Here is a 27,144-nt window from a genome sequence, read left to right on the forward strand (position 1 = left end):
ATAACTCTAGATACGAACGTGAAATAGAAAAATATATACTGATACTAGACAGAAGAAACAGGAGTCTAAGATACGAGGATAACTACTGGAAGTAGGATTTCCTATAGAATAAACTGACAAACTATCAAAGTTATATCAAAATATATATTCGTATAAAACTCTTTGTAGGTAATACTAATAATTCATAACGTATATTCAAACCTTTCAAAACAACACGACCACTTTCATCTTATAATCATTTGTATAGAAAAAGAATGTTAAATAACAGTCTTTAATATCAATTATTGTTAAAAAGATGAAAGAAATATATATTTCATATGTACATTTCAATTATCAAAGATAAAACATGTAATACCTAAACATTCTTATAACTAACTATGGTATCCATCTTATGAATAGAAGTTGAAAATGATCGTAATTGTACTTCTTGACTGTTTGCGATAAATACTGGCTGGGTTTCATCCCATTCCTTAGGGATACCACAGTCAGGTACAGTATACGTCAAAATATCAAATGAACATAAACAATCCAATAGTGGAAGAAAACTTACTGTACCTGAAACATAAAAGATCCAACAAATCAGATTTTAAATGTAAAGCACTGTACTATATAGACTTGAATTATCGAACAAGCTACCAGTGATCTGACGTATGACTTCGCGAATCTCTTTCTGTATAGCCTTCACGTCCTTTGTACCCACTTCAGGAAGACTATTTTTTGTGTTATCATTGGCGCCATTAGACGACTGACCTTCATAATCTACTTTGAAATCCCACTTTTCTAATACTTCTTTGGTATTAACATTTGTTATAACAAGCGTTATCTTTTGTACTTTTCGTTGAGTAAGCCATTCCTGAATCTGGCTAAGAACAGTATCCAAATATCCTTTGATCTTTTCATCTGTAGACATTAAAACGAACAAACCAAAATGTTCGGCGGGTTCAAAAGTTTCCGGAGGATAAATGCCTCTTTGATACAAAATACTATTCACGCCATAAACTGAAACGAGTAGAAGCAATACGTGAGACGATGAATTCTGATTAAATTCCAAGTAACGCTCGACAACTGTAAATAAGTTTTAAAAGAATGTAAAAAGTATGATAAACTTACGAAGATATTCTTTAACCAGCTCTGCTGATCCTTTTAGCGTAATACACTTTGCTTTCTGCTGAGTTTCTGTCATAATTTTCAAATAACTACCACCCGATATAATTGAATGAACAAATTTCCGCCGAAAATTCTAGTATCTTACAGGTTATAACGAAGCCGGTTTATCATTTTAAAAACATCCAATGCGGTGCTTATAAACCGATATTTCACCAACCAAAAGACGGAGGAAAAATTTATGAACTTTGAGTACGTTCACAAAATCAACATAAAGTATAAGCTCAAAGAATTACGGAAATGATTTAATGCGACTACTGACAATATATGTTTATAACTTTACATCACAAAAGTTAATAGTTCGTTAACTAAATATGAATAAACTAATACAGAAAAAATGAGAATACATTTAAGATAACAGAAATAATCTTATTACCAATTCGAAATGATATCGCAACAATGTGTTCCACAAGTAGCATACACTGCACGTTACTACAATAACGCATCTTCATCCAATACAATCCGTGCTCGACTGTAGCGCCATATACGTGAAAATGGGGAGTGTATGAGATTGTCGCCGTGCACTCAATTGCGGCTAGGTTTTCAAGTTGTTCGCACGCGTCCATCATGGCATCTGTTGAAGAATTGAGTATTTCTGCTCTTGTATACGAATATTTACTAAAAAAGGACGCGTCGCTGGCGAAGGTTTTTCAAAAGAAAACAAAAGCGGTAAGGTTATAACAAGTTATTTCGTACATACAGTAATCGATCGACTTTCAAGAAGTCAGTGTATATGCGATACCAGAAGTACCGCCATTCGGCCGTACCACGTGGGCGAAATAAATTCGTTATTTTATATTTCGAATTTATGTTAAAGTAGAGCTTGATTATCATCACTTTTACTCATTATATGTATATTAATTAATATTCTCATCTAGATATTATTATCTTCTTTTAATTCCGGATAATTCATTGTATAGATAGTACGACCTTCACTCATGTTCGTTTATTTCGTTTACAGCCCGCATTGCCAAAGGGCGCACCAACAATTGAGAACGTTTTTAATCACTTTCAAAAGACATCGCAAATAAAGTTAAACATAAAGGCACAAACTAAAGATACAAGTTCAGATACAAGTTCGGAGAGTGAAGAAGATGCACCAAAGAAGGTGCCACAAGTAAATGGTAAAGCTGCAGTTAATGCTGCAGTGAATAATAAAAAAAAGAAATCTTCTTCAGAAGAAAGCTCTAGCCAAGATGAAAAACCTTCACCAAAAGTACCTACAAAAACTGAGGCTACTGTTAAACCATTATCTAAAACGCCGCCTGTAAAGAAAAAAGAAAGTTCAGATGATAGTTCTTCAGAAGAGGAAGAGGTACCTAAAACACAGCCTAAAGCAGTGTCAACGCCAAAAGTAATTCAGGTATCTAAAACACAGAAATCTTCGGATGACTCAGATTCAGATAGCGAAGAAGAATCTAAAACAAATATAACTGCAAAAGCAAATACAAAATCAGCTGCAACAGCTCAAACAAAAGTCGCAATGAATAAAAAGGAATCTTCGAGCGAAGATAGTAGTGATAGCGAAGAAGAAAGTCCAGTTAAGCCAGTATTAAAGAAACCAACATCTACACCAACTATAATAAAAACACCAGCAAAAAAAGAAGAATCCTCTAGTGATGATTCTGATGATTCCTCGGAAGAAGAAGAAGTTGCCAAAGCTCAGCCAGCAGTTAAAGCCAAGCCGGTTGCTAAACCTACTAATGTTGCTAAAGAACAAGAGGAATCTTCGAGCGATGATTTGGATGATTCTTCAGAGGAGGCAACTGTTGCAAAATCACCAGTTGCTAAAGCTATTCCAAATAAGAAAAAACAGGAAAAGTCTGTTCAACAAAAGAAAGAAGTAATGCCTAGTCCACAAAAGAAGGAAACAACAAAATTAGGAAAGCAAAACAAAGGTTTACCAACAAAACCAACAGTAACAGTAACAAAAGAATCATCATCTAGTGAAGAAACTAGTGAGGAAGAAGCACCACAAGCCAAAAAGGCTGTTCCTCCGTCAACACCAGTAGCAGCTAAGAAAGCTGTAGTTAAAAAAGAAGAATCTTCTTCCAGCGAAGACAGCAGTGAAGATGTAGCACCAGCTAAACAGCCAGCTGTTCCACGAACAACCGCAGTTGCAAAGAAAGTACCTGCTAAGAAGAATGAATCTTCTTCCAGTGAAGATAGTAGTGAAGAAGAAGAACCGCCAACAAAAAAGCCTGCTCCTGCTAAATTAGTAACACCAGTTGTATCTAAAAAAGCAAAATCTTCTAGTGAAGATTCTGATGATTCGGATGAAAATGTCAAGACAGCTACAAAAGCGACAACAAAACCTGCAAAGAAAGCTGAGTCCAGTTCTGAAGATTCGGACGAATCTGAAAATGAAAAACCAACCAAAAGACCAGTACCTGCAGTTACAAAAACAATAAAGAAAACTGAAGCTAAAAAGGAATCATCCAGTGAAGATTCTGATTCAGATTCATCAGACAATGAAAAATCAAATGCGCATATTGCTAAAACTCCTGTCGCAAAAGAAACAGCAGGTCAAAGAGATTCAGATTCAGAGGAAGGTGATTCTAATGAAAAACAGCAAATAAAAACTCCAACCCCAAAGACACCTAAAGTTGAGAAAAGAAAACACAAAGAAATAGAACAGGAACAGGAAGAGGAAGATGTAGGGAAGCCCCCTGCAAAAGCTCAGAAAAATAATTACAGTAATTTTGTAAAGGCGAATAATAGTTTCAATAATGACAAGGTAATAATTATTGCATTTGATGCATTTATACAAGAGAAAAGAAACATTTTTATTAACATAATTCTGTGTTTAGCGACACAAAAATACTCCATTTCGTCGTGTAAAGGATGATGAGCTAGAATTGGATCCCAAATTGGCAAACAATTCTTTTGAGGCAAAGGTAAATGCTTGGAAACATTTGAAAAACACAGGTCACTCGCCGTTTTATAAAAGCTTGAGACCATGTTTCCCTGCATTCACCAACACCTTTCATGTTTTTTTTTTTTTAAACAAAGATAGTATAAAAAAATGCTTCTAAAGATGTTTCACGTATAAATAGACTTGAATAAAAAACGGCGATTGACCTGAGTCTTCCTTCTGTTTTAGGAGGACAATCAGGAAGAGGGTGGTTTTAAAAAACATGGTGGAAGGGGGGGTGGATTTGGTGGAGGCAGAGGCGGTTTTGGTCGTGGTGGATTCAGGGGAGGTCGTGGCGGTGGAGGTGATAGGGGAGGTCGCGGTGGCGGCGGAGGTGATAGGGGAGGTCGCGGCGGAGGTGATAGGGGAGGTCGCGGTGGTGGCGATAGAGGAGGAAGAGGTGGTTTCAGAGGCGGCCGAGGAAATTTTAAAGGTGGTTTTGACAATAGAAGGTCATGGGGTGGGAATGATAGGGGAAGTACTAATGAAGGTGGTAGATCCGACGGATTTAGGAAATCATGGGGTAACGACGACGGTGAAAGAGGGAGTGGTGGTCGCGGCGGATTTAGAGGGGGCAGAGGTGGTTTCGATAGGCAAAGATCATTCGATAACGCACCGCAACAAAATAAAAAAATTACGTTTGACAATTGACAATAGAAATTGCATATAAAGGTGAGGGAAGTTAATTAAAAATAGTCAGGTATCTAAGTAAAAATTTATGTAGTAAATGAAAAATATTATATACAATTTTTGTTCAACAGAAAGGTGCTCGTGGTTCTTGGGGAGAAAAAGCGAATCAGGACCTCAAATTCACAAGAGGAAAATCATTTCGTCACGAGAAAACTAAAAAAAAGCGTGGTAGTTACCGCGGTGGTCAAATAGATACTAGCGTCAATTCTATTAAATTTGACGACTGAAAAAGCAGTTGTAAAAAGTAAATGAGCACGTTATATTATTATTAGCCTATATATTTAATTAAGGTAACAGATACAAGAATTTTAAGAGTCTAAGTTTTCTTTAGTGAAATACTTGGATAGTATTTTTAGAATCATTAACGCTATTGTACTCGATTATTATGAAATTAAGTGGAACTATATACAATTTTGCTATTTAATCTCTTAAGTTGATTCCACGTAGTCTCTTTTTAACAATTAATATCTATAAGACTGCAATTTGAGTGTATCTGACGAAAATTTCTATTACTTATTTTAATACGAAGAAAATGACTTACAGGAGATATTTCGATATTGGACTACTGTATTAAAAAGTAATTATCGTTTATTGCAATATGTAACATATTTCGTATATCTATTGCTCTTAGAATTAACGTGGAGTACAACAGATATTTATGTCTGTCGTTATCGAAGCCTGAATAATTCCACCTTTCTCGTCAAATCTCTTAAGCATTTTTTGAAGATAATATTCTCTATGTAATATAACATTCAGCTTCGTACACGAATGTCGTTTTGACATTGCTTCCTTTCGTAATTAGTAACAAAATTTTATTGCAAATATGACATGTAATTAAAATTTAAAATATGAAATACAATATGCAAACTAATATTTAAATGAAAATGATAAATTTCATGAGTATCCGTCAGAGTTTATATATATATATATAAACCATATATATATATATATTTCCATATATAATTTAATGAATCTGGCTATAACGAATTAGACAAAAAAAGATATAAATAATTTTGGGCACACAAATTTATTATCACTCCATCATTGTTCATTTAAAAATACGTGTACTTTTGTAATACATTGTCATGGAACAGCTATAAAGACAATGTACTTCTACCGATTGCATTATTATATTAACCTCCACATCTATAAATCCTATTTTAATATTCCTAGTCTATGAATGTAATTTACTAATACATTTTTATATAGAAAGTAGTCCTCAGAAAGTGAGGAATATTTAATAGTTTGGCAAAACGCAAAGGAAAAAGAGGGGTGTTCTTATTTACCCTCTTTAGTCTCTTCGCAAAGAAGAGAAAAAAGGCTTCAAAGTAGTAGAACAGGAGCCGATATTCCTCGTCTCATCCCCCCTTTTTCCCTGACTCTACCAGAGCACGGAGAGCGGTTACTTACAATTCTACAGTCAACCTCTAGACATCCACCTGTGAGGACGGAGGTGTTCGACCCCACGACATCCGGTGTGGTGACATGAACAGTGTTTAAGGAACTCGTGTGCCCCCATTTTAATTCTATTCCTTCTTAGACCCGAACATTGCGATCGATTCATGTAACGCGTATAACCGATCATATTATCAAACGGACCGAGAAAAGGATTCAAACGCACAGTGTTAAAAACGGTCTTTCTCACGGTGAGTGACATCCTACAGGTTGTAACAGATAATAATTTTCATGACAAATTTTCATGACTGAATGTAACATCTGAAAATGGTATGTACAAATTTTAATGATTCGAAAGCTCAAAAACTTTTAATATTCTACGATATTCCATTTAAATTAAATAACATTCGTTCTGATCTGTTTAAAGAGAGATAGATCTCAAAACAGATTGCCAGCATTCTGAAATCGTGAAATTTCTAAATTTGAATTTCTGCTTCGTGATTGCGCTTTTAATTAGAATTACTGCTACTCGAATTCTAATGCAAAAATATAAGAATAATCATAAAGTTTGAAGCTTTCAATGCAACACTGACGAATACAGCGAATGCACGTCAATCTTCGAGCATCGATAACATTATGATAGACTTTGAAAAACATTCCAACCAGTCACGAGAGGAGATGCGCAGCATCTTAAAAGTCATTACTGTTCTTTCAGGCTTTAAAATACAGAGCAAAGGAACAATGATTAGACACATCTCCTCGAACTAACATTTCCCTTGCTTATTACTTGTCACAAAATCACGTTCTTATCTTTTTCATTGCTCCCTTGCGTGTTTGAACCACCGTATTACTCCGTTTGGAATTGCAGTTACTTTTTGATCAAGTACATTGCGACGAGGAAACGATCGCTAATCGTGCAGATCTGTTACAATAAAATTACAATTGAACATTTCATATTTTACGAGGCGTCTGCGCTCTGTCATGCGAAAGCGATAACGAGCCCCTGACTAGGAAATCTTCGCGCTATGAACACGGAGACCGAAGAGGCGGAATTTCGAATACGTAACAACTCCGTGACAGTTATAATAATTTATTCGTGAAACTAAATACCGAAATGACTATACCGTTAACAGAGACCAAGGATGAGTAAATGTATATTCGATAAAGAACAGCCGAAGCGAGAGGAAAAAGCGTTTAGGACGATTCATCTTTACCGTTAGAAACAACCGCATGACACGTTCATGGTCCACGAGGAATCCTCTCCTGAGTGCCGGAAGCATAGTTCTTCCCAAGCTTTTTTCTATGTCATATTTCATCAAGTCTATTTCACCTACCAATTCTCGTATTACATCTAATCGTCCGAACTTCCTTGAAGCTGTTTCGCAGCTCCAGTTAGACGAGTCTCGTTCAAATTCTACCAACTGTTTCCACGATCGGTGGTAGCTTGTTAATTATTCCCGCGACGTGTTAGCATATTAACAGTACTCTCTCAACAATTACTGGGAAAAGAAGCTGCTAGCAACGTGAGAAGTTGCTGCTCGAATAATTGTTCTTGTTGATAGTAAATTACCGTGAATCCGTGAACTCGCGGAAAACCTCTATCTTCCAAGTTCAAGTGATTCTCACGTCTCTTCTAGTTGTTCGGTCTTGCCTTTTCGCCGTTATGTAATCCATCGAGACGCGATAAAGATGCCTTATAGATATTTATCCGAATGTCCTTACAGCGTGATCGATATCACGTGGCAATTATGCTATGTCATTGACCATTGACGTTGATGCAACGTGACTCGGTTACATACAGCTCGATCGAAGAGGATCTAGAGATTTTCTCCGGAATGCTTAAAATTAATCAAAATAAAAGAATAAATGTACATTCTGATTTCTAGAGTCGAGCAATATAGAAATATATGTCTTATCCGATTCGATCGATATAATATACGACATTGGAATATTATTTCTGGCATTACAAATTTTATAGATATTTCAGTTATATTTTCTATAAAGTGGGAATAAGGAATGCTAAAAGTAGGCAGCGCTTCCTGAAGAAACAGATACGCGATGTCAGTCACGGCCAATGACCAGCCTTGAGTGCTGCCCATTAATGAGTTTCTTCCTTTCCTTTTCCCACGCGCAATTTATCACTTGGCCAAACATTAAACCGCAATTTTCTGCCGCATTGATTTTCCTTCTCGACTTGGAATCATCCAAATGACCGACAAATGAAAAAATGGACATCAAACAAATCCACCGATCGAGCAACTTAAAAACCAGATCGAATATTGAGGTTTCTCGCTAATAAAATTTGCAAAGTATTCGAAATTGAGCATCGAACGCTATTGGCCGCATGCTATCGTGTTGCTTTCACTCGTGTTCGATTAACGACGAGAAATACATATAGCGGAAGTAATGTGGACCTGACAACCTAGAAACCCCAAACTCTGTATATACATGGAGTCCTATTGGTTACGCACGCTCGCTAATTGTTATTCTTAATTGCGAACGGTCGTCACTCTCTCGTGTCGTCCGGACGATTTTCATCGTTCGTGAAGCTCGAAAGGGAAAAAGTTTGCTCGCTCGCTCGTTTCTTTGCCGTTCAGACAGTACCCGCTACCAGCCCGTGAAACGGAACCTCTGCCGGTGAGTTCGCAGAAGGAAATGATAATGATAGACTAGCAGTCAATCGTTAAACGTTTACAGAATTGTAGACTAAAAATGTAAAAGCGTACAGCTACGCGAATCCCAATTACACGCGCTTATTCGAAGAGATTCGGTGGATTTTTGCGCGACGCGTCACAAAGCAGAGCCCCAGTGTCATTTACTTTTGCTCTTGACCTCGTGCGAACTCGAGTTCCAAGACCGTGCGTTCACTCACACCTTCCTTCGTCACCTTCCTTCGTCGCGGTGACAACACGTTCTCTCGTACGAGTTTTGGTAATCCGATTAGTAGCCAGTTCTGATTGTTTTATTCATGAGATGTTGCTCACCGGCGTAATTAGTTTTCATTAATATACCTGTCTTTGAAACGACTCTCGATACGTGAAACTATCTGTCCGTTTCTACGCTTTCAAGCGTGTTATTCTCATGATTTTTCCTGTAATTTCAGATGTCCACGTACCTGGGTCTGATTCTTGTTATCACCACATGCGCCCACGTCGTGTATGCCAAAAGATGCGAGGGGAACGGATTAGGCTTGAAATACGTGTGGGGAGACGCGCTCACAGATCCAGCCGACTGTATAGGTCCGAATAATATGGCGTATCCCTCGTAAGTGTTCCTATAGTATATAAGAGGTTCTCGGTTAGGATTTAAAAGATGTCTGCTTTATTCGCGACGTCGTTACCAAAACGAACAACTGCCGTAGAGCCGCGATATCGAGAAGTTACAAGAATATTTGGGCGAGCAGTCGAACAGCGAGGTCCCATCAGCCTCGAACAATCGATCCTGAATTAACCAGACAGGCGCTACTGCACAATTACAAGATTACTCATGGAGATTATTCGATCGCCGAATCCTCGCGAAATGGTAAGTTCGTAAAAGTACTTGTTTCGTTCTTTCCCGTCGAAAGTAGATTGAGAGCTTCCAGTTCTGCAGAGAAATTTATGATCGTATTCGAAACGCGTTTTGGGAACGACGACGTTTCCTATTCAACTGCGAAACAATTTAACGGATCACGATCGAGCCGAGGACGTGGCTTGCTTGAAAACACGCGGAAGACGAACTTGTCCCTCTTGTTCGAAGCGCAACAGTAGTCGAGCCGGTTACTTGAATCACGAATATAATTACAAACAGCTATAACCTACATCCTCGTCGAACCTCTGTTTTATTTATTTATCCTGTGATTACTACTTTGTTCAAATATAATTTGATAACGCGATTCACGTTATATTGTTCGATATTCTATTTACGATTTATTACAATTGTTTCTTCGGGATATTATACTGCCCTTATCCCTGCACTTTACAAGATTACTGTACCGTGTCATTGTATGCAAACATCGTATTCTCGTCTATCGTCGTTTCTTTGATCAACATTCTCAGAAATTCGACGTAGGTAGAATATACGTTTTAAGTCTATAAGGAGAGCTGCTTTTATTGGTTTTGTAATTCTGTTGTCTCTGCGTCAAGCACGATCCAACGCTTGAAACGTCAGCTTGTTCTAAAGACGGTTTAGCGTTACCAAATATCTGCAGCGATTACGTAGTGAACGTTTCTAAAGGATCTTGTAAAGTCGTTAGCAATGTCAGAAACGTGCTGAAAAATCCACAAAAATCGGAACAACCGGTTGCGCGATGTACCGACACTTTGCAGCCTTGAATTATGTAGCTGTCCTTATGACACGAAAACCTGATTCCAACCGAGTACAACACCCGCCGTGCGCATATCCTCGATGAATTCCTTTTTAAAATCGTGACTCGTCGTCGATTGTTGCCCGTGCCCGCGAAAAATGCATTAGTCCCTGTTCGGGAGGTTTCATTTACTGGAATCGATTCTCCGTCCTTTAGGTAATGGCTGGCTGGTGCAAGAGGACGGTAATAAGGCACCGTGTTATCCGGCCAATACAGTTATCGCTCGTTCTGCTCATAACGGGATACCGGCGACCCACTCGTCGTTTCGAACACACGAACCGACAGAATTCCAAAGAAAGGGCGCCAATCTCGTAAACGAGTTACGACATCTTCTTTTAGATTCTTTTCACTCTTTTTACGTAGCTCCCGAGAATTCTTTTACACGAAGCTGTCTATCGTAATCGTTTGTACGAGTTTTGCGAAAAAGTTGTAGTAGTTTCTAGGTCAACGAAACTCGTAAGACTGGTACAACTTCTGATCTAAATATCAAGAAATACGTCTTTCATATGGAACAACACGTTTGTTTCCAGGTAGAGCATTTTCCTCGAAGGAGACATGTGGTTCCCCAGCCAGATTATGCAAAACGAGGTACAACACCACGGCTCCTATGTACGGAGTCAGCTTAACCAGCGGTCAGCCTGTGACCATCGTGCAGAAGTTCCCCGACCTTTTGCAGCAAGTCGTGTTCGAAGTTTGCGAGTGAGTATCGCATTACGACAATGTCGTTGAATATGTCGTTTCAAAATTCGCTCATCCGTTGTAAATCTGTACCTGTAAATCAAGAGGATAGGCCCGATCGTTATCCACTGTTACTTTCTTAGCACGTTCGATCGTGATCTGTAAATACATGCGACGTGATTCCAATTGAATTTCATTGAGACCTACCGGTAAGTCGTATCGATTCAAATGTAGCACAGTGGGCCGAACAGGTCTAACCAACACGGAGCCTACTTTTGGAACGTTTTTGAGCCGGTATGCGTCAGCGCGATTATCCGGCCACGAACTGTCGCATACCAAAAGTAAACTGCCGAGAAATTTCAATCTTCGTTCTCTCCTCCTTTCCCTTTATCGATAAAATATTCTCTATCGCCGACTATGAATGCGAATGGCATAAAAACGTGAACGCATTGTTACAGATCGAAGGAGTGCGACGTGGTCCACGGTGAATGCACGCAGACATACGTGCCGTACCTGTTTCTGGTGATACCGCTTGGACCGGTGACCTTGACTGGCCAAGATTACGTTCTGGTTGAAAGCGGTTGCGTGTGCAAGCCGAGAAATTCGGCGAGCGCCACGTCGGAGCCTCCGGCAGTTCCAAGCTTTTAAACGTTCGTCGAACTCTAGCGATCAACATTGAGCGCACCAGTACACCTCTGCGCTGGAGGATATAGATCGAGATCCGCGTCGAACGTGACGAATCGGTGGAAGGTGACCCCAAGCTCGAACAACCTCGCCGAAGAACCTAGTAACCTCTTTGACGAAGCTAGCAAAGAATACTGAAACCAGTATTGAAGTCACTAGAGAATTGATTTCTCGAGAGAAATCTGCGACATGAACAATTTTCCCTGGGAATGCAACAGTACACATCTCTCTTGCACAATGGGATAGCAACTTTTAACGTGAATCAATCAGATTTTCTAGTTTGTCCAGGGTATCACGTCACGATTTCCACGAGGAACAGCTTTCTAGCCGAAGCTGAAGGTTCCTCTCGTTGCGACCAAGAATTTCGCGAGAAATACTTGGTGGCTTCAGGGGTCAACGTATAGATAATTTATGTTTCGAAATAAAGACTCTCTATCGTAGATGATTCGCAACAGTCGTACATCGGTAGAGTTATTCGATTATAAAATCTGCTGATCCGTGAACTGTTCGCATCAGTTTGTTTGCAAAAGAAGACAGCTTCGAAGAAACATCGATATTTAGGCGTGCTTCACGGTCGAACAGTACCGCGCTGCTCTTTTATCGTCGTTCTTTTTTTTTTTTTTTTTAAGTCGTGCGAGAAAAAAAAAAGAGAGATAAATGAAGAAGAAAATAATCTAGAAGAACTTATTTTAGCGTGAAAAAAACAAATCGGAGCAGCGGCGGTCATTTCGCGGAATCCGGTCTCGGAATCCGATCGAGTTCACTAGACCTGCCCACGAGCCGGTTTCGAGCAGGTGTATAGATCAACTTGTAACAGTGCTCCGCAGGAAGTATAGGCGAGAAATTCTTTCGAAAGGTATCATAAAGTTATATCATTTGCGTCGACCGCATCGTAACAAGGCGGAAACGTTGTTAATGCGTTCCCCAGCTCGCTTCGTCCAACGCTTGGAATCGTTATACGTTCATTCTGTTTCGTTTGTTATGAAATAAACTTCTGGAATTAATCTTCTTTGCACTGTGTGTTAGTGCAAAATACCGACGATTAATTAGTTGGAGCGGTCATTAAGCGAGCGAAAGTTCCGGTTTCGACTTTTTCTCCCGTATATTACAACTCCTGGATACGTTCATTAAGAAAAAATTTCTCATCATTGTGTATGAACGAAAAAAAGATGATTCTGTAGCGGTAGAGCGTCGGAAAATGTAATACCGTGCGATCTCAATCGCAATACAAAGCGAGATCTTCAAAAGGATCATTCTTATTCCCATATTGGAGTCGGTTGAATCGGTGCTAAGATACGTCACTGGCCCGTTTATGTTTCTCAGAACCGGACTCTGAAAGCTCGCGCTGGAATCGTACCGACAAACAGGATGGACGTGCAGTCGCAGTACGAATGGACCGTACCATGAATTCCGATGAGTATAATGTACCGTTACCCGCTTTGCGGGACCCTTCACCTCGATTTACTTCACTTGGTTATTTCATAGGCGAGATCCATGCAGCGCCCAAAAGTAGCTGACTCGTGTCGTTCATTCATGCCGCTCCACTTAATCATCGATAGTTTTATATTTCTTTGGTCGAGTATCCATTTTCTACGGTATTTGTGAGTTTCCTATGCGATTCCAAATAGAAGAGCGCCCTACTGATTCAAAAGTGGAAATATTTTATTTTAAACATAGTAGTTGAGCAAAATGATTTTCGGTTTTATATATAAAATTAATCGTCGATCGTTTTTGTTAATATAACACAGAAAGAAATTGAATTGAACAAATACGAATTCGCACATCGTTCTGTGCCAATGTCGTATGGGAAAAGCGATAAATAGAGAAATACCGAAATGTTACGCGTGCAACGAACAATTCTTTCATATCACATGTCATCTTTTGTATTTATAGTTGTAACATGCAAGTATATATTTATAATTTATTACTAGATTTCGATGTATTATGTAAATGAATCTTTCCTTCAGTCAATTACCATAAACCTTTGTGTCCTTTTCTCACCTCTTAAGAGCCGTCGAAAGGGAATTATTCCGATTCGGCATGCGATTGGTTTACAAGCACCAGGGAAGAAACGGTATAAATACATACCTTGAAATCTATTTTCAGCAGCTAACGGTACTAGAAAGATACGCACAGTTCACGTTGATAACCGGAAAAAATATACAGATCAGAAAAATATCCATCTACTTTTTTCAAAGCAACTATTTGACGTTCTCTTTCTACTTGAAGACATACAGGAGAAGTTGCGTCGATTTTTATTCCAACTTTTTATTAGTTTTTCACTTTCTTAAATCAAACTATTTTTCATTATATTGCAACAGGCAATAGAGTTGGATTACCTAAATCTTAAAATATGATGACAAAATCTGACAAAGTCAAAATTCTTGTCAATAAATAGTACTATGATATGTTGTGTGGCCTTGCTAAGATTTTGGGGAATTTAGCGCGGTTGCAGGCTGTGGAGTGCTGAAGCACTCTGCTCGCGTAACAACTTCAAACAATTCGAAAAACTAACTCGACGTTTAAACAAAGAAATATATAACAAGAAAGATTAACGTGAATAATGATTTATATTTAAAACTGAATATTTATAATAGATTGACTATTTTAATCAAGATTTATGATTTAATGAGATTTATTTAGACTCTAAACTCAACGTGAAGATTCTAACGATTCAACGATTCTAATGATTCTTTCACTTTTCGGTCGTAAAGTAACCCATTTATCTGCTCTGATTTACATGATAATCTATAATTTATTTGTTATCCAATAAGATAAATTCCTATTAACTAATGCTAATAAACGTTAATTTGATTGGAACTTACAATATTAGAAAACGAGCGATTTACGCCATGGCAATGTTCTTTCCTATGATAACGAAAGTAAATACGAAATTTGAAAGTAATCACAGTTATTACTGATAAATAATTTTGACATTTAATCAATAGATGTGTTAAATAACTTTTATTCGTTGTCTCGGTTACGCTGCTGTACAGTTAAATTCGCAGCGTTAGAATTTACTCGATTATCATACAATATATTCACGTTAGTGGGAACCACGCGTCTACACCAGTTCACAACAGATAAATGGAAATGTTGGCAGCACGTACGAATTGTGACAGCACTGCTTATTTCCAAGCAACTTCAAATTCCTGTTTTAACAAGACCGACGCCATGTTGGCGGATTGATCCCATTGTGCGTCTGTGTTCATACGTGCTACATTCTGCCGCGTTTGATATTTGTATATACAAAAGTATATGGAATTTTGCAAATAGTAAGAGGTGTAGAATTTAACTACATCTTCTTCTGACTCACATTCTCCCGTTCTCTGTTCAGAAAACGAATTGAAGAAGGCAGTTAACATCGAACATCGTGCAATTTTTGCTTTCTGTACATTACCAAAATGATGTACACGGTAAATTCGCTAAAACTTTTGGTTTAAAAAATAATGCCTCGTGCTGTTAAAATCCTATCAAACTGTTGCTTTCTTCGATATTTTTGGATTAATTTGGATTAATTGCCGAATTTCAGGGGACTACCGCGTCGCAGGACACGAGGTTCAGCGATAAGGAGAAGAAACTTCTTAAACAAATGAAATTTGGAGACTCTCTTACACAGAAGGTAAGTATCTGGGTCCAATATCTGGTTACGTTAATTATATATATTTATATATATATATGATATATACGTGGTATATTTGGTTACGTTGATTATGGTTTTAGTTTTCATGCTAGTTACAAAGTACTTTATTTTTAGGTGGATATGAGCAAAGTTAAGCTGGATGTTATTAAACCATGGATAACTACAAAGATTACCCAGATTTTAGGCATGGAGGATGATGTAGTGGTAGAATTTGTATATAATCAACTGGAAGAAAAGGTAAGAAGTTTGTTACATTACCAATTTGATTACAATTTGGCCTAAGAGATTTTAAATTAATGATATGGAATATAAAATGCGTTCACTTGGCTTTTTCCCCTCATCATAGGAAATCGATAAATACACATTATTTCAGCACAATATTTTGTACCAGTTACAAATGCCATCATCCAAAATCTGCACAATGTGCTGACTTTGGAGATGAAAAGCAAGGAGGCAGAAACCATATTAGTCATACTTGCCTCATTGTTTTTTTTTTCTTTTTTTTTTTAAATTTTGATAATATATCATCAAACCTCTATATCCTGTGTATCCAATTTTTATTGATCTTAAGTATCCACTCCAAGCTATATCCTATATCAACGAAAACTGATGTAGCTGATCCTGCAACATTGTAACATATAAAATCAATGTTTTATCACGTATGTTTGAATTCCCCGTTAGTATAAGTAGAGACCGTTGGTGGGGCTCAACCCTATTGTCCAAATGGCATTCGGATGTGCTCCTCTCTACATCCGATTGGCCGCCTTTCTATCAGCCGTCAACGCTAGCTGATGCCAGCTGGTATGTCAACGTCATCTTAGAACACTGCTGAAACTTCAACCTCAGCACTTCGTCCAGCTCCGACTCATCGTCATCGGAGGAACGGCGTATTCGCAAAAATATCGTCGCACCGTCCTGTTCCTGATCTTCTCACCTTTATATGGAGCTCTGCCTCGGCCTCCTACCATTCTGCAGTTGTCTTCGTTGCTGCAACTACGTCATCTACTAGCTGCACTGAGCATCGTCTTCGCCAACCTGTGACTGCCTCGTTCGAGGTGGTTACACTCCAAATTACAACTGCGAAAGCTTTGCTGCGGCTTTCGATCATTGGACGTCTACCAATAATCGGCACTTCAAACTGGAGCGGAAGAAATTCATCGCACTCGCTATCCAGATGCTGTGGTCTTCTTACACAAGGACAATCGACACACATGGCGGATTCTCCCGAGATGCAGGTTTCTCCATTCTCCGTGCCTCCCAGCCCCATCCTGAGGGATTGAGGATCGTTACATCGTGCAGGTCTGTTCTCCAGTTAATGATTCTCCAGACATTCCGTCAATCCCAGATGCGATTGGCGATCGTGGACGATGCCGGAGGTATCACTACTCGGTTTGACACTCTTTGTCAATATCACAGGTTGGTGGAACGGTGTTCCTTCTATTCCAAATTAATCCTTTCATTTTCAGCTAACATTTTTAACACATATTTGCAAATCCTATTTCAGCATCTACTTTAGCAGTGTTATTAAATTGAGAAGGTATCTATGTATCTGTGCTACGTGTGCGTTTATCGATGAGTATATCTTTTTCTTAGCATATTGCATATAAGTGCAGCCGTGAAACGAGCAGTTTACTGTTGATGGTAAGGTATATTAGAAATATGAGAAATGTATCTGCTTTTTCGAGGGGGAAAAGCAGTTAGTATCAGCGTAGGGAGATGGACATTATAATGTTTACTCTCGTGCCAAAATTGCATAGAACTGAACATAAAATTTTCTATTGTGATAATATATAATATATGTACAGAAAAATAAAAAACGATATTGCATATTTTACAGTTTCCTGACCCCCGAAAAATGCAGATCAACCTCACTGGCTTTCTGAATGGAAGAAATGCTCGATCTTTCATGGGTGAACTATGGGACCTCTTGGTCTCTGCTCAAGAAAGTGTAACGGGCATTCCAGAGGCTTTCTTGCAACAAAAGAAAGATCAAATAAAAAAACGTTTGGTAATTATCAATTTTTATATTCTTAATACTGTGTGAACTGATCTGATAGTAGCAAAACAGTTGAGTTACCAAATTTTGACATTCAGGAAAGTTCAATTGAGTGAATGCTTCTGATGCATGCAATTCAGTTTATACATTTTTTTTTATGTTTATTTATAAATAAGTGATTTATGAAAACAGGAAGAGCAGGAGAAACTCCAAGCTTCTTTGGCGGAGAAAGAAAAGGAAAAGGAAAGAGAGAAAGAAAAAGATGAAGCCGAAAGCAAGATAAAAAAAGAAGAGAAAGAACGTGGTTCTTCGAAGGAGCGTCGAAGAGATCGAAGTAGAGATCGTGATAGAGACAGGTATTTCTTTGAATTCATAAAATAGTATCGTTATATGCCTTTAAAAATGTTTCAAAAATACATATGTCACTACCTGCAGAAAAAGAAGTCGATCGAGAGATCGACACAGAGATCGTGACAGATCGAGCCGCAAAAGACGATCATCTTCGAGATCGCCTAGTAAAAATTCGCTTAAAGACAACGGAAAAGATATGACTGAAATTAAAGTCGAACGAGAAGATTCACCTCAACCTGAAAATGCTATACCGCTCATGCCAGTTAAGACAAAACCGTAAGTATTCTTCTTTCATTGCTTAATATAAACTCTGGAAAGGCTATTTATCAAAATGTCTTAATAGGGAAGCCGCTGTTGCGATATCGCGATTACAAGCTAAATTAATGAGCATTGCTGATGGGAAAAAGAAAAACAATCGTACTCCATCTCCTGAATCATTAGAAAAAGCAAAAAAATCTAGATCTAGATCAAAATCGCCTATAAGCCGCTCCAAAAAATCTAGATCCAAATCGCCCAGTCGAGATTCAAAAACACGTCGTTCTCGATCACCGGCATCTAAGTCGAGGCGATCTCGATCTAAGTCAAGATCAAGACGTTCTAGGTCTAGGTCAAAGTCTAGAAGATCCAAATCCAGGTCGCAAGATCGCTCGAAATCGAGACGTACAAAGTCCAAATCTCCGAGATCGCATTCGAGATCTCGTTCACGATCTAAAAAATCAAGATCGAAAAGCATTGATAGAAGTAAGTCTAGAAAATCGAGATCCGATTCAAGCGATTCAAGATCATCAAAATCTCGTTCGAAGTCACCGGATAAGAGAAAGGATACTCTCGATTCCAACAGGAAACGAGATGCAACTACAAGCAGTAGCTCTGAATCAGAAGAAGAAAAAGGAGCGAAAGATAAAAATGACTTCGAAATTAGAAAGAAGAAAGATGGAGTACAGGCAAAGAGATCATATAGGAAAACAAATAAGGATGACAGTGGTAGTGACAGTGACTCGAGTCGAGAAAGAAAATCAGTTCCTAAGCGAAGGAGTCCAACGCCACGAAAAGATAGAGGTCGATCAAAGGACAGAGATAGATCGCGAGATAGATCACGCGATAGATCACGGGATAGGTCTCGGGATAGATCTCGAGATAGGAATAGAAGGTGACTATAAATATTATTATATATTACAAATGTTTATTACAATAATCATTATTAAATATGACTTCCGAATTATCTGTGTTCAGGAGATCCATAGACAGAGAACGTGAAAGAAGAAGAGAACGGGAGCGAGAAAGGGAACGGGAGAGATTGGATAGATACAGCGGCAGTCGCAGCATGCGACCGCCATCTGTACGCAGAGCACCTAGTAGACGCAGGTATAAATTGTATTTGTTACTCATACCTTTACGTAACTAAATGTTGTACATCGACAAATTCGTAATTATTGCAGAAGCCCTCCTCGAAGAAGCCCGGCACGATATCGTCGCAGATCACCAAGTCCCGGAGATAGGCGCCGAAGAAGATCTCTCGATCGAAGACGAAGATCATCGGAAAGAAGAGACAGACGTCGATCTCCGGATCGTCGTGATAGCAGACGTCGTTCGCCAGACGGACGGGACCGATCCCTCAGGTACGATAGATCTTCCTCTCGTGACAGATCGAGTAGGCGAGACCGTTCCAGAGACAGGGACAGAAGGGATAGAGATAGAAGATCTAGATCTAGGGATCGTAGGTCTAGATCAAAAGATCAAAGATCATCGGTGGATCATTCGAGAGATGGAAAACGATCTCCCGATCGCTCAAGAGATGCTAAGGAGAAGACAAAGGACAAGAAAGTGGATGAAAAAATTAAAAGATCATCTGATACGGGATCGCGAAAAGAATTACGAAACGGAAGGTCTAAGTCAAGTAGCTCGGAAAGTAGCGAAAGTAGTTCCTCTAGCAATGAGGATGAAGTGACCAGGTGAGTAAACGAATTATCTCATACATTCACGTTTTGTTACAGACCTTACGATTGTCGGAGCGTAAAGCAGCTACGTTGTGTTTCCTGCTTAGCAGTGAACAAACGTTCTTACTTTCTTTAATAATAATTTTCGCTGTCTGTGTGCAGAAAGTCACTAGAGCGGAAATCGTCTCAAGAAAAGCGAGAACGTGAGAGGGATCGTGAACACGCAGATGAGAAACGTAAAGAAAAGGAGAAGCCTATCAAGGAGGAGTCCATTAAACGACCCGAAAAGGACATCAAGAAAGCTGAACCTGTGAACATCAAGAAACCAGATCTCAGCGTTTCTCCTAAAAAACTTCAATCTGCTACGCTTCCTGTAACTAGACACAGGGTAAGTTTAAGACAGTCATTTGCATTACATTTGTAATATATAACATATATTTCTAATTTTGTAACTGCTTTTTTTTTCATTATTCTAGTTTTCGAAGAGTTTATCTAGAACACCGTCTCCGTTTAAAAAGACTGAAGACATCATAGCAGCGGTTAAAGTCAAACAACCTTCGAAGTAAGTTTGAAGTCTTGTTCTTTAAGTACTGTTTAAGATATATAATGAAAATCATTTATTTTAAGCATTTATTGTCGTTTTTAGAGAAGATAACAAAGAGGGATCACCAAAAGAAGAATCGAGCTTTTCATCTGCGGATACGTTCCCGCTAAAAAAGGATGAAAAATCGATCAAATCAATTAAAATTACATCTGAGGACAAGAAGTCAGGTCAAAAATCGTCAGAGCCAGTTCTCTTGAAAAAGCCAGCAGAAGTAATAAAAAAATCGAAGAGAGAAAAACGCGATGGTTCTACAGATTCAAACGATAGTGAAAGCGAAGGTAGGAAGAAATTGAACATGCAGGAATTATGTTTCTTCAACATTTTTTACATTGTTTCTCATTGCAGGTAAGAAAAGGTCAAAAAAGTTAGAGAAATCCAAGAAATCCAGGAAAGCTTCCACGGATGAAGAGAAGTCAGACAAATGTGGTTCTAGTTCAGATTCTGAAGAGGAAAGGAAGCACGCAGAGAAAACCAAAAAAATTAGGGATTCGAATCGAGGCGGTAAATTTTACATATCTTAATTTTGCAATTCTAATTTCTTTACAATTTAAAAAATTTTTAATCCCGGTGGTTTCCATAGATTCATTAGATGAACGTACAAAAGACAGAAAAGATAGTAGAAAACGGGAAATGAACGAAAACGAATCTCGTAAGCGACCGAAAAAAGAGATAGAAGAGGAAACGAAGAAATCAAAAAGATCTAGAAAAGATTCCTCTTCGGGAGATGAAGAACAGAAGATAAAAAGAAATAAAAGTGAAGACGATAGGTCCAGATTACGAAAACCCAAAAAAGATTCGAGTTCGGACGATGAACCGAAAAAGACACGAAAACGAAGAGACAGTTCTTCGGAAGATGAAAAGTCAAGAACGAGGAAGTCAAGAAAGGATTCTACGAGCGAAGACGAAGGGAAAGTACGTTTGAAAAAATCTAAGCGAGACTCAAGTACAGATGATGAAGAGATTGGAGAAAAAGATGCGAAGAAAAAGAGAAAAGCGGATGACAGTTCAGATGAAGAAAAGGTGAAGAAAAAACGTAAGAAGAAGACTAAAACTAGCACTAGTGAATCAGAGGTAATTGTTTATTTCATCGAGGCTTAATTTGTGCAAAATCTAGATTTTCACTTGATTCATTATTTGTAATTTGTATTTTTAGGAAAGTGAAGTAGAAGAAAAGAAAAAGAAGAAGGATAAAAAGCATAAGAAACATAAGAAGCATAAGAAACATAGAAAACATAAAAAGAAGAAGGTTGCAGATTCTGACGAATCTGATGTAAGTGAAGGTAATACAGAAGAATTAGAAAAAAAACTTCGCGAGAAAGCATTAAAATCGATGAAGAAAGGACACAGCATAGAAGGAAGTGATTGAGGTGTTGTGTGATTTATCGAGGGTGTGTTACGTGTGTGTATCTCTGTATTACAATGCACTTGCTCTGATTGTATCACGAATACATTTCTGTTTATTATTATCGTTAAGTAGGATTTTATCTTGTCACACTTTTTGTGTAAAACAAGTCTGACGTTACTAAACAGATCCATCACTTAGATGAAGAAACCTAATTTTTATGACTCTAAATATTAAGATTACAAAGTTGAATACAATAGCTGTTTTTTTTTTTTTTTCTTATTAACGAACAAAAGTAGTTATTATCATAGGAATAATAATTTTTGTGCCACTTTAATGTACGATTTTTACATCTTTTAAAGTTGACACAACTAAGCAAATACATGGGTTTTGTAGTTTATAAGTTTACAAGCTAATTATCATTTTATAGCGCATTGATGAATTTGATTACTAAATCTGATTTGTGTAAAAATAATTTTTCATCGAATTATCTATTATTAAGCTAGAAGCATAAATTGCGTCTCGGAATAAAATATTAACGTACTTTATAAGGAATCACGCCCTCTTGTTGACGTATTCATTCACATAAATTATATAATAAACTTTATTCTACAATTATTGTAAATTTATTTAGATTTATGAATTACTACTGAATTTGTACGTGACATGACTTTCACGTATACTGTAGTATTGAAAATACATGATTTTTGAAAAATTCGCTTTTTGTATCTTAAATAACATTAGCTTCCATCACATTTACAAATATTCCACATAATAAAGAATAATAAGATCTATTCATATTAAAACTTTATTTATAATTTGGCTAGCATTGATTCCCAATCAGGTGAACATATCAACGTACTGGTTACTGGACCTAAATTAATAAGATCGCCGATTGAATTTTCGGTATCCACTTTTGCGGCAATAAGATCCTGCAATATTAATTATTATTATTATAATTATAACTTCATCCAATAATTATAACTTCAACAATACTGACAATTTCAGATACGTACATGTCGAAAACTAAGATGCGACCCAACATCAACAATTAAATTATTTTCTCCCAGTAATAAGCGTGCTTTACCCGATTTCAATATCTGTAACTTCCCTAAAATACCAGGTTTTAAACTACTTAAAGTACAAAATTCCGTTTGTTGTTTACTTTCATTCTCCTTTTCGTAATTTGCAATATTTGATCGAGTTGGTCTAGTGTCTTCTGCACCACCTACTAAACCTGGTAAACAATCTGGAAACTGTATTAATTATTTAGCGAATTATATGTGAAAATGAATATTACTTTTATTTCATTTTTAATAGAATTCCTTACCTGCATTAAAATATATGAGTTTGTTTTATTTTCAACAATCTTAGGAATGCTTTCTAAAAATTCTTCTTTTGTTTCAACATCAGATTTGGGTATCTTAAGTTTACGTTCCTTCTTTGGTGGTAATACTAAAAGTAATGTTATTATCATTATAGATCAAAAGAGAAAAAAGAATTATGCTTACCCTCTCCATTTTCCAAAATAATGGGTTTCCTATCTATTTCTTCTTCCTCCTCTTTTTCAATTGGTACTTTAGTGTCTTCTTTGTATAACTTTCCTATAATAAGTAAAAATCAATAAAATATGATTTTTTTAAAAATAGTTACTAATACCTAGGAGATAATAAAAACCTTTGATCATTGGCAAAATAACTGGTCCATTATCAAAATTTACAGTTTCTCCATCATCAATGAAATCATCTCTTAGCAATAACTTTACTTTTTCTTCTTCTTCAGCTTTATCAATACTACGGTTCAATTCTAATTTTGGTTTTTCTAGACATATTTGAGGACTTCTATCACTATCTCTAGAACCACCGCTATAGCGTTTTCCTGGTGTACTCACTATTCCAGTGGACCAAACACCACTAGACTACAAACATATTTTATATAAAATATCGTAATATAAAGTTATATTTACAAAAAAAATATTTTCATTATACTTGAATCAGATTGCTAGATCCTCTTCCACGTCCTCTGTCGCGTCCTCTATCTGCATTACCTCTGCCACGTCCTCTATTATGGTCTCTACCTCTACTTGTCTTTGCAGAATCATTTTGCGTTAAGTCTCTATAAAATAAGCATCGTTTCATTAAATTCATAAACTCAATCATTAATTCCTCTTATAAAGTTGACTTACTCTTTTTTTTTAGTTCTCTGAGCATTTAAATTTGGTATATATACTTTCTTGGATTTCTCAGTCTTAATGTTACCCCCCAATGTTAAATCTCTTGGCAAACGGAAAGAAGTTAATCTAGTAGTAGTAGAACCTGATAAACCAGGTTCTGTTTTAATGTTTTGTATAGGTACAGGCAAAGATGTGCCAGGTTCTACTTTTATTTTGATATTTGATGGAAGTGAATTGCTTGCATTGTCAGACTTGTCAGAAGACATTTTCAATTATTACAAATCAATTAACAGCTAAAATCAAATATTATATATTAGTTATCGATAAAAACAATGTAATTTTAAAATATATTCTCACCACGAAGAAGTATAAAAGGTTTTACTACAATGATATTTAAGCACAGTACATCACACATAACCTCTAATACACATAGTAATCACAAATTTTATAAAATGTCTTTTATCAAGACGTGTAAGTATCAATAAATAAATACGACATTATAATACAAAATTTCATTGAACGTGTCTTGCGATGTAACTTATAAACCTTTCGGATCCATGACGCATACGTTACACTATGGGGTATAGACCGCACATGTCTTACTATACTCTTCCATTTTGTTTTGCATATGATGTTTGAAATGAATACTTACTTCTGCATGCATTTTTAGTTATGAAAATTTTACAATTTTAATTTGAAAACAGAGATGATATATTAACAGATAAAAGTAAAAATAATTTATTTCGACTTGTTCGTATATTGTGACATGTTATGTACACATATCCTATTTCTAATTTAAAAGGCAGTCATTATTTTATAGAATAAAACCACGTAAGACAGGTAAAGGAATTTTGTATTAAAAGAAACTTTATAATTATATTTTCATTTACATTCAGAAAATATGTTTTTTGTAATAATATCTCATGTTTATTTCGGATATCCGTGTGTTGCAAGTACAATTAGAGTACAGTGGAAAGGCGGGTATTTTTAAAATTGCTATAAGACATTGAAGAGTAAATGCGATTTTTTAGTGTGCTGGTATCTTGAAGTCCTGGCAGGATATTCCAGATAAGCGATAATGCGAACAGTAACCTCCAGGAGACGATGGAGGTTAGCAATGTTTTCAGGATGGCTAGTAATAGTGACATGGGCAGGAGAACAGACTTCGTGTGATGAGGTCATCGTATGGTTTTTTAGCCGCGCCGGCAGTCGCGACGCGGAGCGCCCGAACGCCGGCTGCTACGTATAATCCTGCGGCAGGGACATGCTTGCCATGTGCCTACCCACGACGTATCGTTTCTCCCATCGCGAGTGCAACGTGTCCTCTTTCTTTTTCGGTGTCACGAAACCGTCGTTCGTACGCGAACACGTTCACCTTCCTTTTAATTCATTCGCTTCGACTTGCTGGTTCTACTTCTGATTACGATTTTCAGTGAGTTTCGAGCCCCAAGAACCTGTGGCTACGAGTGCCTGATTCCGATTCGACGTAATTTCTACCGGCTAGACAGATGACCGATTTAAAAGGCGACCGGTCAACTACGGTTCTTAAACCTGTTTCTCTCCCCCTTGGACATGGAACACGTCGAGTTTTCGAGTAGCCTGCCTTCGTGATACCTACGCGTGGTATCTTTCGGTCCAAGTCCTTTCTAGTATTTGATCTGATGAAAATTTATCCGTGAGAGCGGCATTCTCCGCTTCAAGATCAAAACATGTTTATGCACGAACTTCTGCGGCCCGAGACTATTTCGTATTTTCGATCGATTTCGCCGCTAATACACACCACGGGCTGAATACCTTTTACCTTTTGTAAATATTCAAAACTTTTGTGAACACCGCGAGAAGTTGGAGGGGGCGGTGCTTCGAAGGATACCACGTGTTTCAGGGTACGCGACGACGAGCAAAATATCGCGGCGCAGGCGCGAACTACGGTGCTCGGTAGGCGAGTTTCAAATCTCTTATCGCAGACTGCAAAGCGTGGTTCTGCATGAAACGGTGCGCGTTTTGTTCATAGAACCGTGAACGTTAATTCTCGCGTGTCGTGCACCGGATGCTGTCAGATATACAGAGTGTCAAATTCGAGATTGCTCGCAGCAATCGATAGCCAGTTTGCTAGCAAAAGCTTGAGATCATTCGCACAGTTGACGTTCGAAATAAAAAATATTAACAGACCGGATAAAACGAGTATTCTTTTTCGTTGATAACCGTTTCATTATTCGGTCAATGTACACGGATCGTTTCGTGGTCATTTCGATGCAATCGCGTTTCGACGTTTGCATGGTAAGGTTGTAAATAACCAGTTGTTTATAGAAACAACTTGTGTCGCGTTTCGCAAGCCTTACTTCCTTCGTTGGCATAACATTAGCAGAGTCGATTTCACAATTGGCCGTTAATCGCATCGTTGTCCTTTGTCGGTTGAGTCGAGGTGCACAAACGGTGTGTGAAATCTCGCGTGAATTCGTGTACTCGAAAGACGTTTAAATGTCTTTCAGTTGTCGCGCGCACGTGTACGAGGATGCGTCGAGGCGACTCCTAGTTCCTATGAGTTTAAATTTTTGACTCGCGTTCGCGCGTGTCGGTGTTCCGCGTGGTATACCATTCATCTCACGGCGAGAACTTGTACTCTGTTGAGTGGCGTTTCGAGAGTTCTGGGATATCGAGGATCGTCGAGGATCGTCGACGTTACAAGGAAGTGGCTCGGACCGGAAAAGCGATTGTTTTGCCAAGATGAACGGCGTGCAGCGAATGCCTAGTGACGCCTTCGACACCAAGGTGAGATTACAATTTATTCGTTCAAACGTCTGCGAATTAACATGTCTCGAATATTCTGTACATAGTAGACTTATGCAAATGACCATTTAACACCTTGCAGCAATCCTGGATAATTAAGTATTGTTGTGAATTAATATGAATAACGTTACGACGTCGTAAGGAACGAACGTAGAAACTTTGTTAGCGTGGACAGGCGCGCGACGATTTATGAACGTGTTTTATAAAAAATAAAGAATATGAAAATTACGACGCGATTTGTTGCAAATGTGTCTCGATTTGCGAGGTTATCACTAGTCGATGAAGTAAACCGAGACGATGAAGGTTATTTAAAAAGCATCGTTTGACACGTAATCGGGTCGACCTTGGCCCGCGTAACCCAGTACATAAGACGTCCTTGAACGGGGTCGTTACTTCTCGTAGGAACAAACGATCGTACACAGTTTCTGTCGTTGTCTAGGC

At 37.9% G+C, this 27,144-nt stretch overlaps 6 protein-coding genes and 1 long non-coding RNA gene across 17 annotated transcripts in view; 4 read left to right on the plus strand and 3 right to left on the minus strand.

The window, feature by feature from the left end:
* Positions 1-162: 162 nt before the first annotated feature.
* On the minus strand, positions 163-1,504 carry LOC122571512 (mitotic spindle assembly checkpoint protein MAD2A). The gene is made up of 3 exons (XM_043735356.1): positions 1,111-1,504; positions 637-999; positions 163-555 (listed from the first exon to the last, which is right to left on the minus strand). Exons 1-3 carry the CDS (start codon positions 1,181-1,183, stop codon positions 356-358), a joined length of 636 nt encoding a protein of 211 aa, XP_043591291.1. The 5' UTR covers positions 1,184-1,504; the 3' UTR covers positions 163-355.
* Positions 1,505-1,636: 132 nt separating this feature from the next.
* On the plus strand, positions 1,637-5,884 carry LOC122571506 (nucleolar protein dao-5). Of its 3 annotated transcripts, XM_043735341.1 has the most exons (5): positions 1,637-1,833; positions 2,126-3,901; positions 3,975-4,061; positions 4,268-4,750; positions 4,840-5,017. In XM_043735341.1, the coding sequence occupies exons 1-4, from the start codon at positions 1,732-1,734 to the stop codon at positions 4,727-4,729; spliced, it is 2,427 nt and encodes an 808-aa protein (XP_043591276.1). In that variant the 5' UTR covers positions 1,637-1,731; the 3' UTR covers positions 4,730-4,750; positions 4,840-5,017. The 3 variants fall into 3 exon arrangements, with proteins under 3 accessions (XP_043591276.1, XP_043591278.1, XP_043591277.1); XM_043735343.1 differs by lacking the exon at positions 4,268-4,750 and having other exon boundaries at positions 1,638-1,833; positions 4,840-5,884; XM_043735342.1 differs by lacking the exon at positions 3,975-4,061 and having other exon boundaries at positions 1,638-1,833.
* Positions 5,885-6,020: 136 nt separating this feature from the next.
* LOC122571510 lies at positions 6,021-13,800 on the plus strand. 2 transcript variants are annotated; one of them, XM_043735354.1, is made up of 5 exons: positions 6,021-8,800; positions 9,267-9,427; positions 9,525-9,685; positions 11,039-11,207; positions 11,645-13,800. In XM_043735354.1, the coding sequence occupies exons 2-5, from the start codon at positions 9,267-9,269 to the stop codon at positions 11,832-11,834; spliced, it is 681 nt and encodes a 226-aa protein (XP_043591289.1). In that variant the 5' UTR covers positions 6,021-8,800; the 3' UTR covers positions 11,835-13,800. The 2 variants fall into 2 exon arrangements, with proteins under 2 accessions (XP_043591289.1, XP_043591288.1); XM_043735353.1 differs by having other exon boundaries at positions 6,021-6,414.
* On the minus strand, positions 11,142-11,818 carry LOC122571514. Its single transcript, XR_006318105.1, has 3 exons — positions 11,700-11,818; positions 11,394-11,601; positions 11,142-11,279 (listed from the first exon to the last, which is right to left on the minus strand). It is a non-coding gene; the product is annotated as an uncharacterized LOC122571514 (long non-coding RNA).
* Positions 13,801-15,027: 1,227 nt separating the features above from the next.
* LOC122571504 (serine/arginine repetitive matrix protein 1) lies at positions 15,028-21,874 on the plus strand. Of its 4 annotated transcripts, none has more exons than XM_043735329.1 (16): positions 15,036-15,145; positions 15,208-15,286; positions 15,403-15,492; positions 15,628-15,750; positions 17,351-17,521; positions 17,702-17,865; positions 17,945-18,136; positions 18,204-19,010; positions 19,094-19,225; positions 19,300-19,812; positions 19,960-20,185; positions 20,274-20,359; positions 20,444-20,679; positions 20,747-20,902; positions 20,982-21,472; positions 21,555-21,874. In XM_043735329.1, exons 2-16 carry the CDS (start codon positions 15,275-15,277, stop codon positions 21,765-21,767), a joined length of 3,612 nt encoding a protein of 1,203 aa, XP_043591264.1. In that variant the 5' UTR covers positions 15,036-15,145; positions 15,208-15,274; the 3' UTR covers positions 21,768-21,874. The 4 variants fall into 4 exon arrangements, with proteins under 4 accessions (XP_043591268.1, XP_043591264.1, XP_043591265.1 ...); XM_043735330.1 differs by having other exon boundaries at positions 15,044-15,124; XM_043735333.1 differs by having other exon boundaries at positions 15,028-15,286; positions 19,300-19,479.
* A 479-nt stretch (positions 21,875-22,353) lies between these two features.
* Positions 22,354-27,144, minus strand: part of LOC122571508 (DNA-directed RNA polymerase III subunit RPC4) — a 41,325-nt gene continuing 36,534 nt past the window's right edge. The window contains exons 1-8 of one of the 5 annotated variants that reach the window (XM_043735348.1): positions 24,569-24,715; positions 23,929-24,209; positions 23,732-23,858; positions 23,421-23,661; positions 23,255-23,347; positions 23,074-23,198; positions 22,760-22,999; positions 22,354-22,675 (exon numbers count right to left, since the gene is read on the minus strand). In XM_043735348.1, the coding sequence (XP_043591283.1) occupies positions 22,556-22,675; positions 22,760-22,999; positions 23,074-23,198; positions 23,255-23,347; positions 23,421-23,661; positions 23,732-23,858; positions 23,929-24,182 (1,200 nt within the window). In that variant the 5' untranslated portion in view covers positions 24,183-24,209; positions 24,569-24,715 and the 3' untranslated portion in view covers positions 22,354-22,555. Of the gene's footprint in view, positions 22,676-22,759; positions 23,000-23,073; positions 23,199-23,254; positions 23,348-23,420; positions 23,662-23,731; positions 23,859-23,928; positions 24,210-24,273; positions 24,716-27,144 lie in introns of those variants that run through there. The other 4 variants (XM_043735349.1, XM_043735345.1, XM_043735344.1 and 1 more) reach the window with 4 other exon arrangements.
* Positions 26,392-27,144, plus strand: part of LOC122571502 (four and a half LIM domains protein 2) — a 70,042-nt gene continuing 69,289 nt past the window's right edge. Inside the window, exon 1 of the mRNA XM_043735320.1 lies at positions 26,392-26,685. Within this exon, the coding sequence (XP_043591255.1) occupies positions 26,641-26,685 (45 nt within the window). The 5' untranslated portion in view covers positions 26,392-26,640. The remainder of the gene's footprint in view (positions 26,686-27,144) is intronic.

Source organism: Bombus pyrosoma, linkage group LG10 (assembly GCF_014825855.1).
Source record: "Bombus pyrosoma isolate SC7728 linkage group LG10, ASM1482585v1, whole genome shotgun sequence".
In the NCBI taxonomy this organism is placed as follows: Eukaryota; Metazoa; Arthropoda; class Insecta; order Hymenoptera; family Apidae; genus Bombus; species Bombus pyrosoma.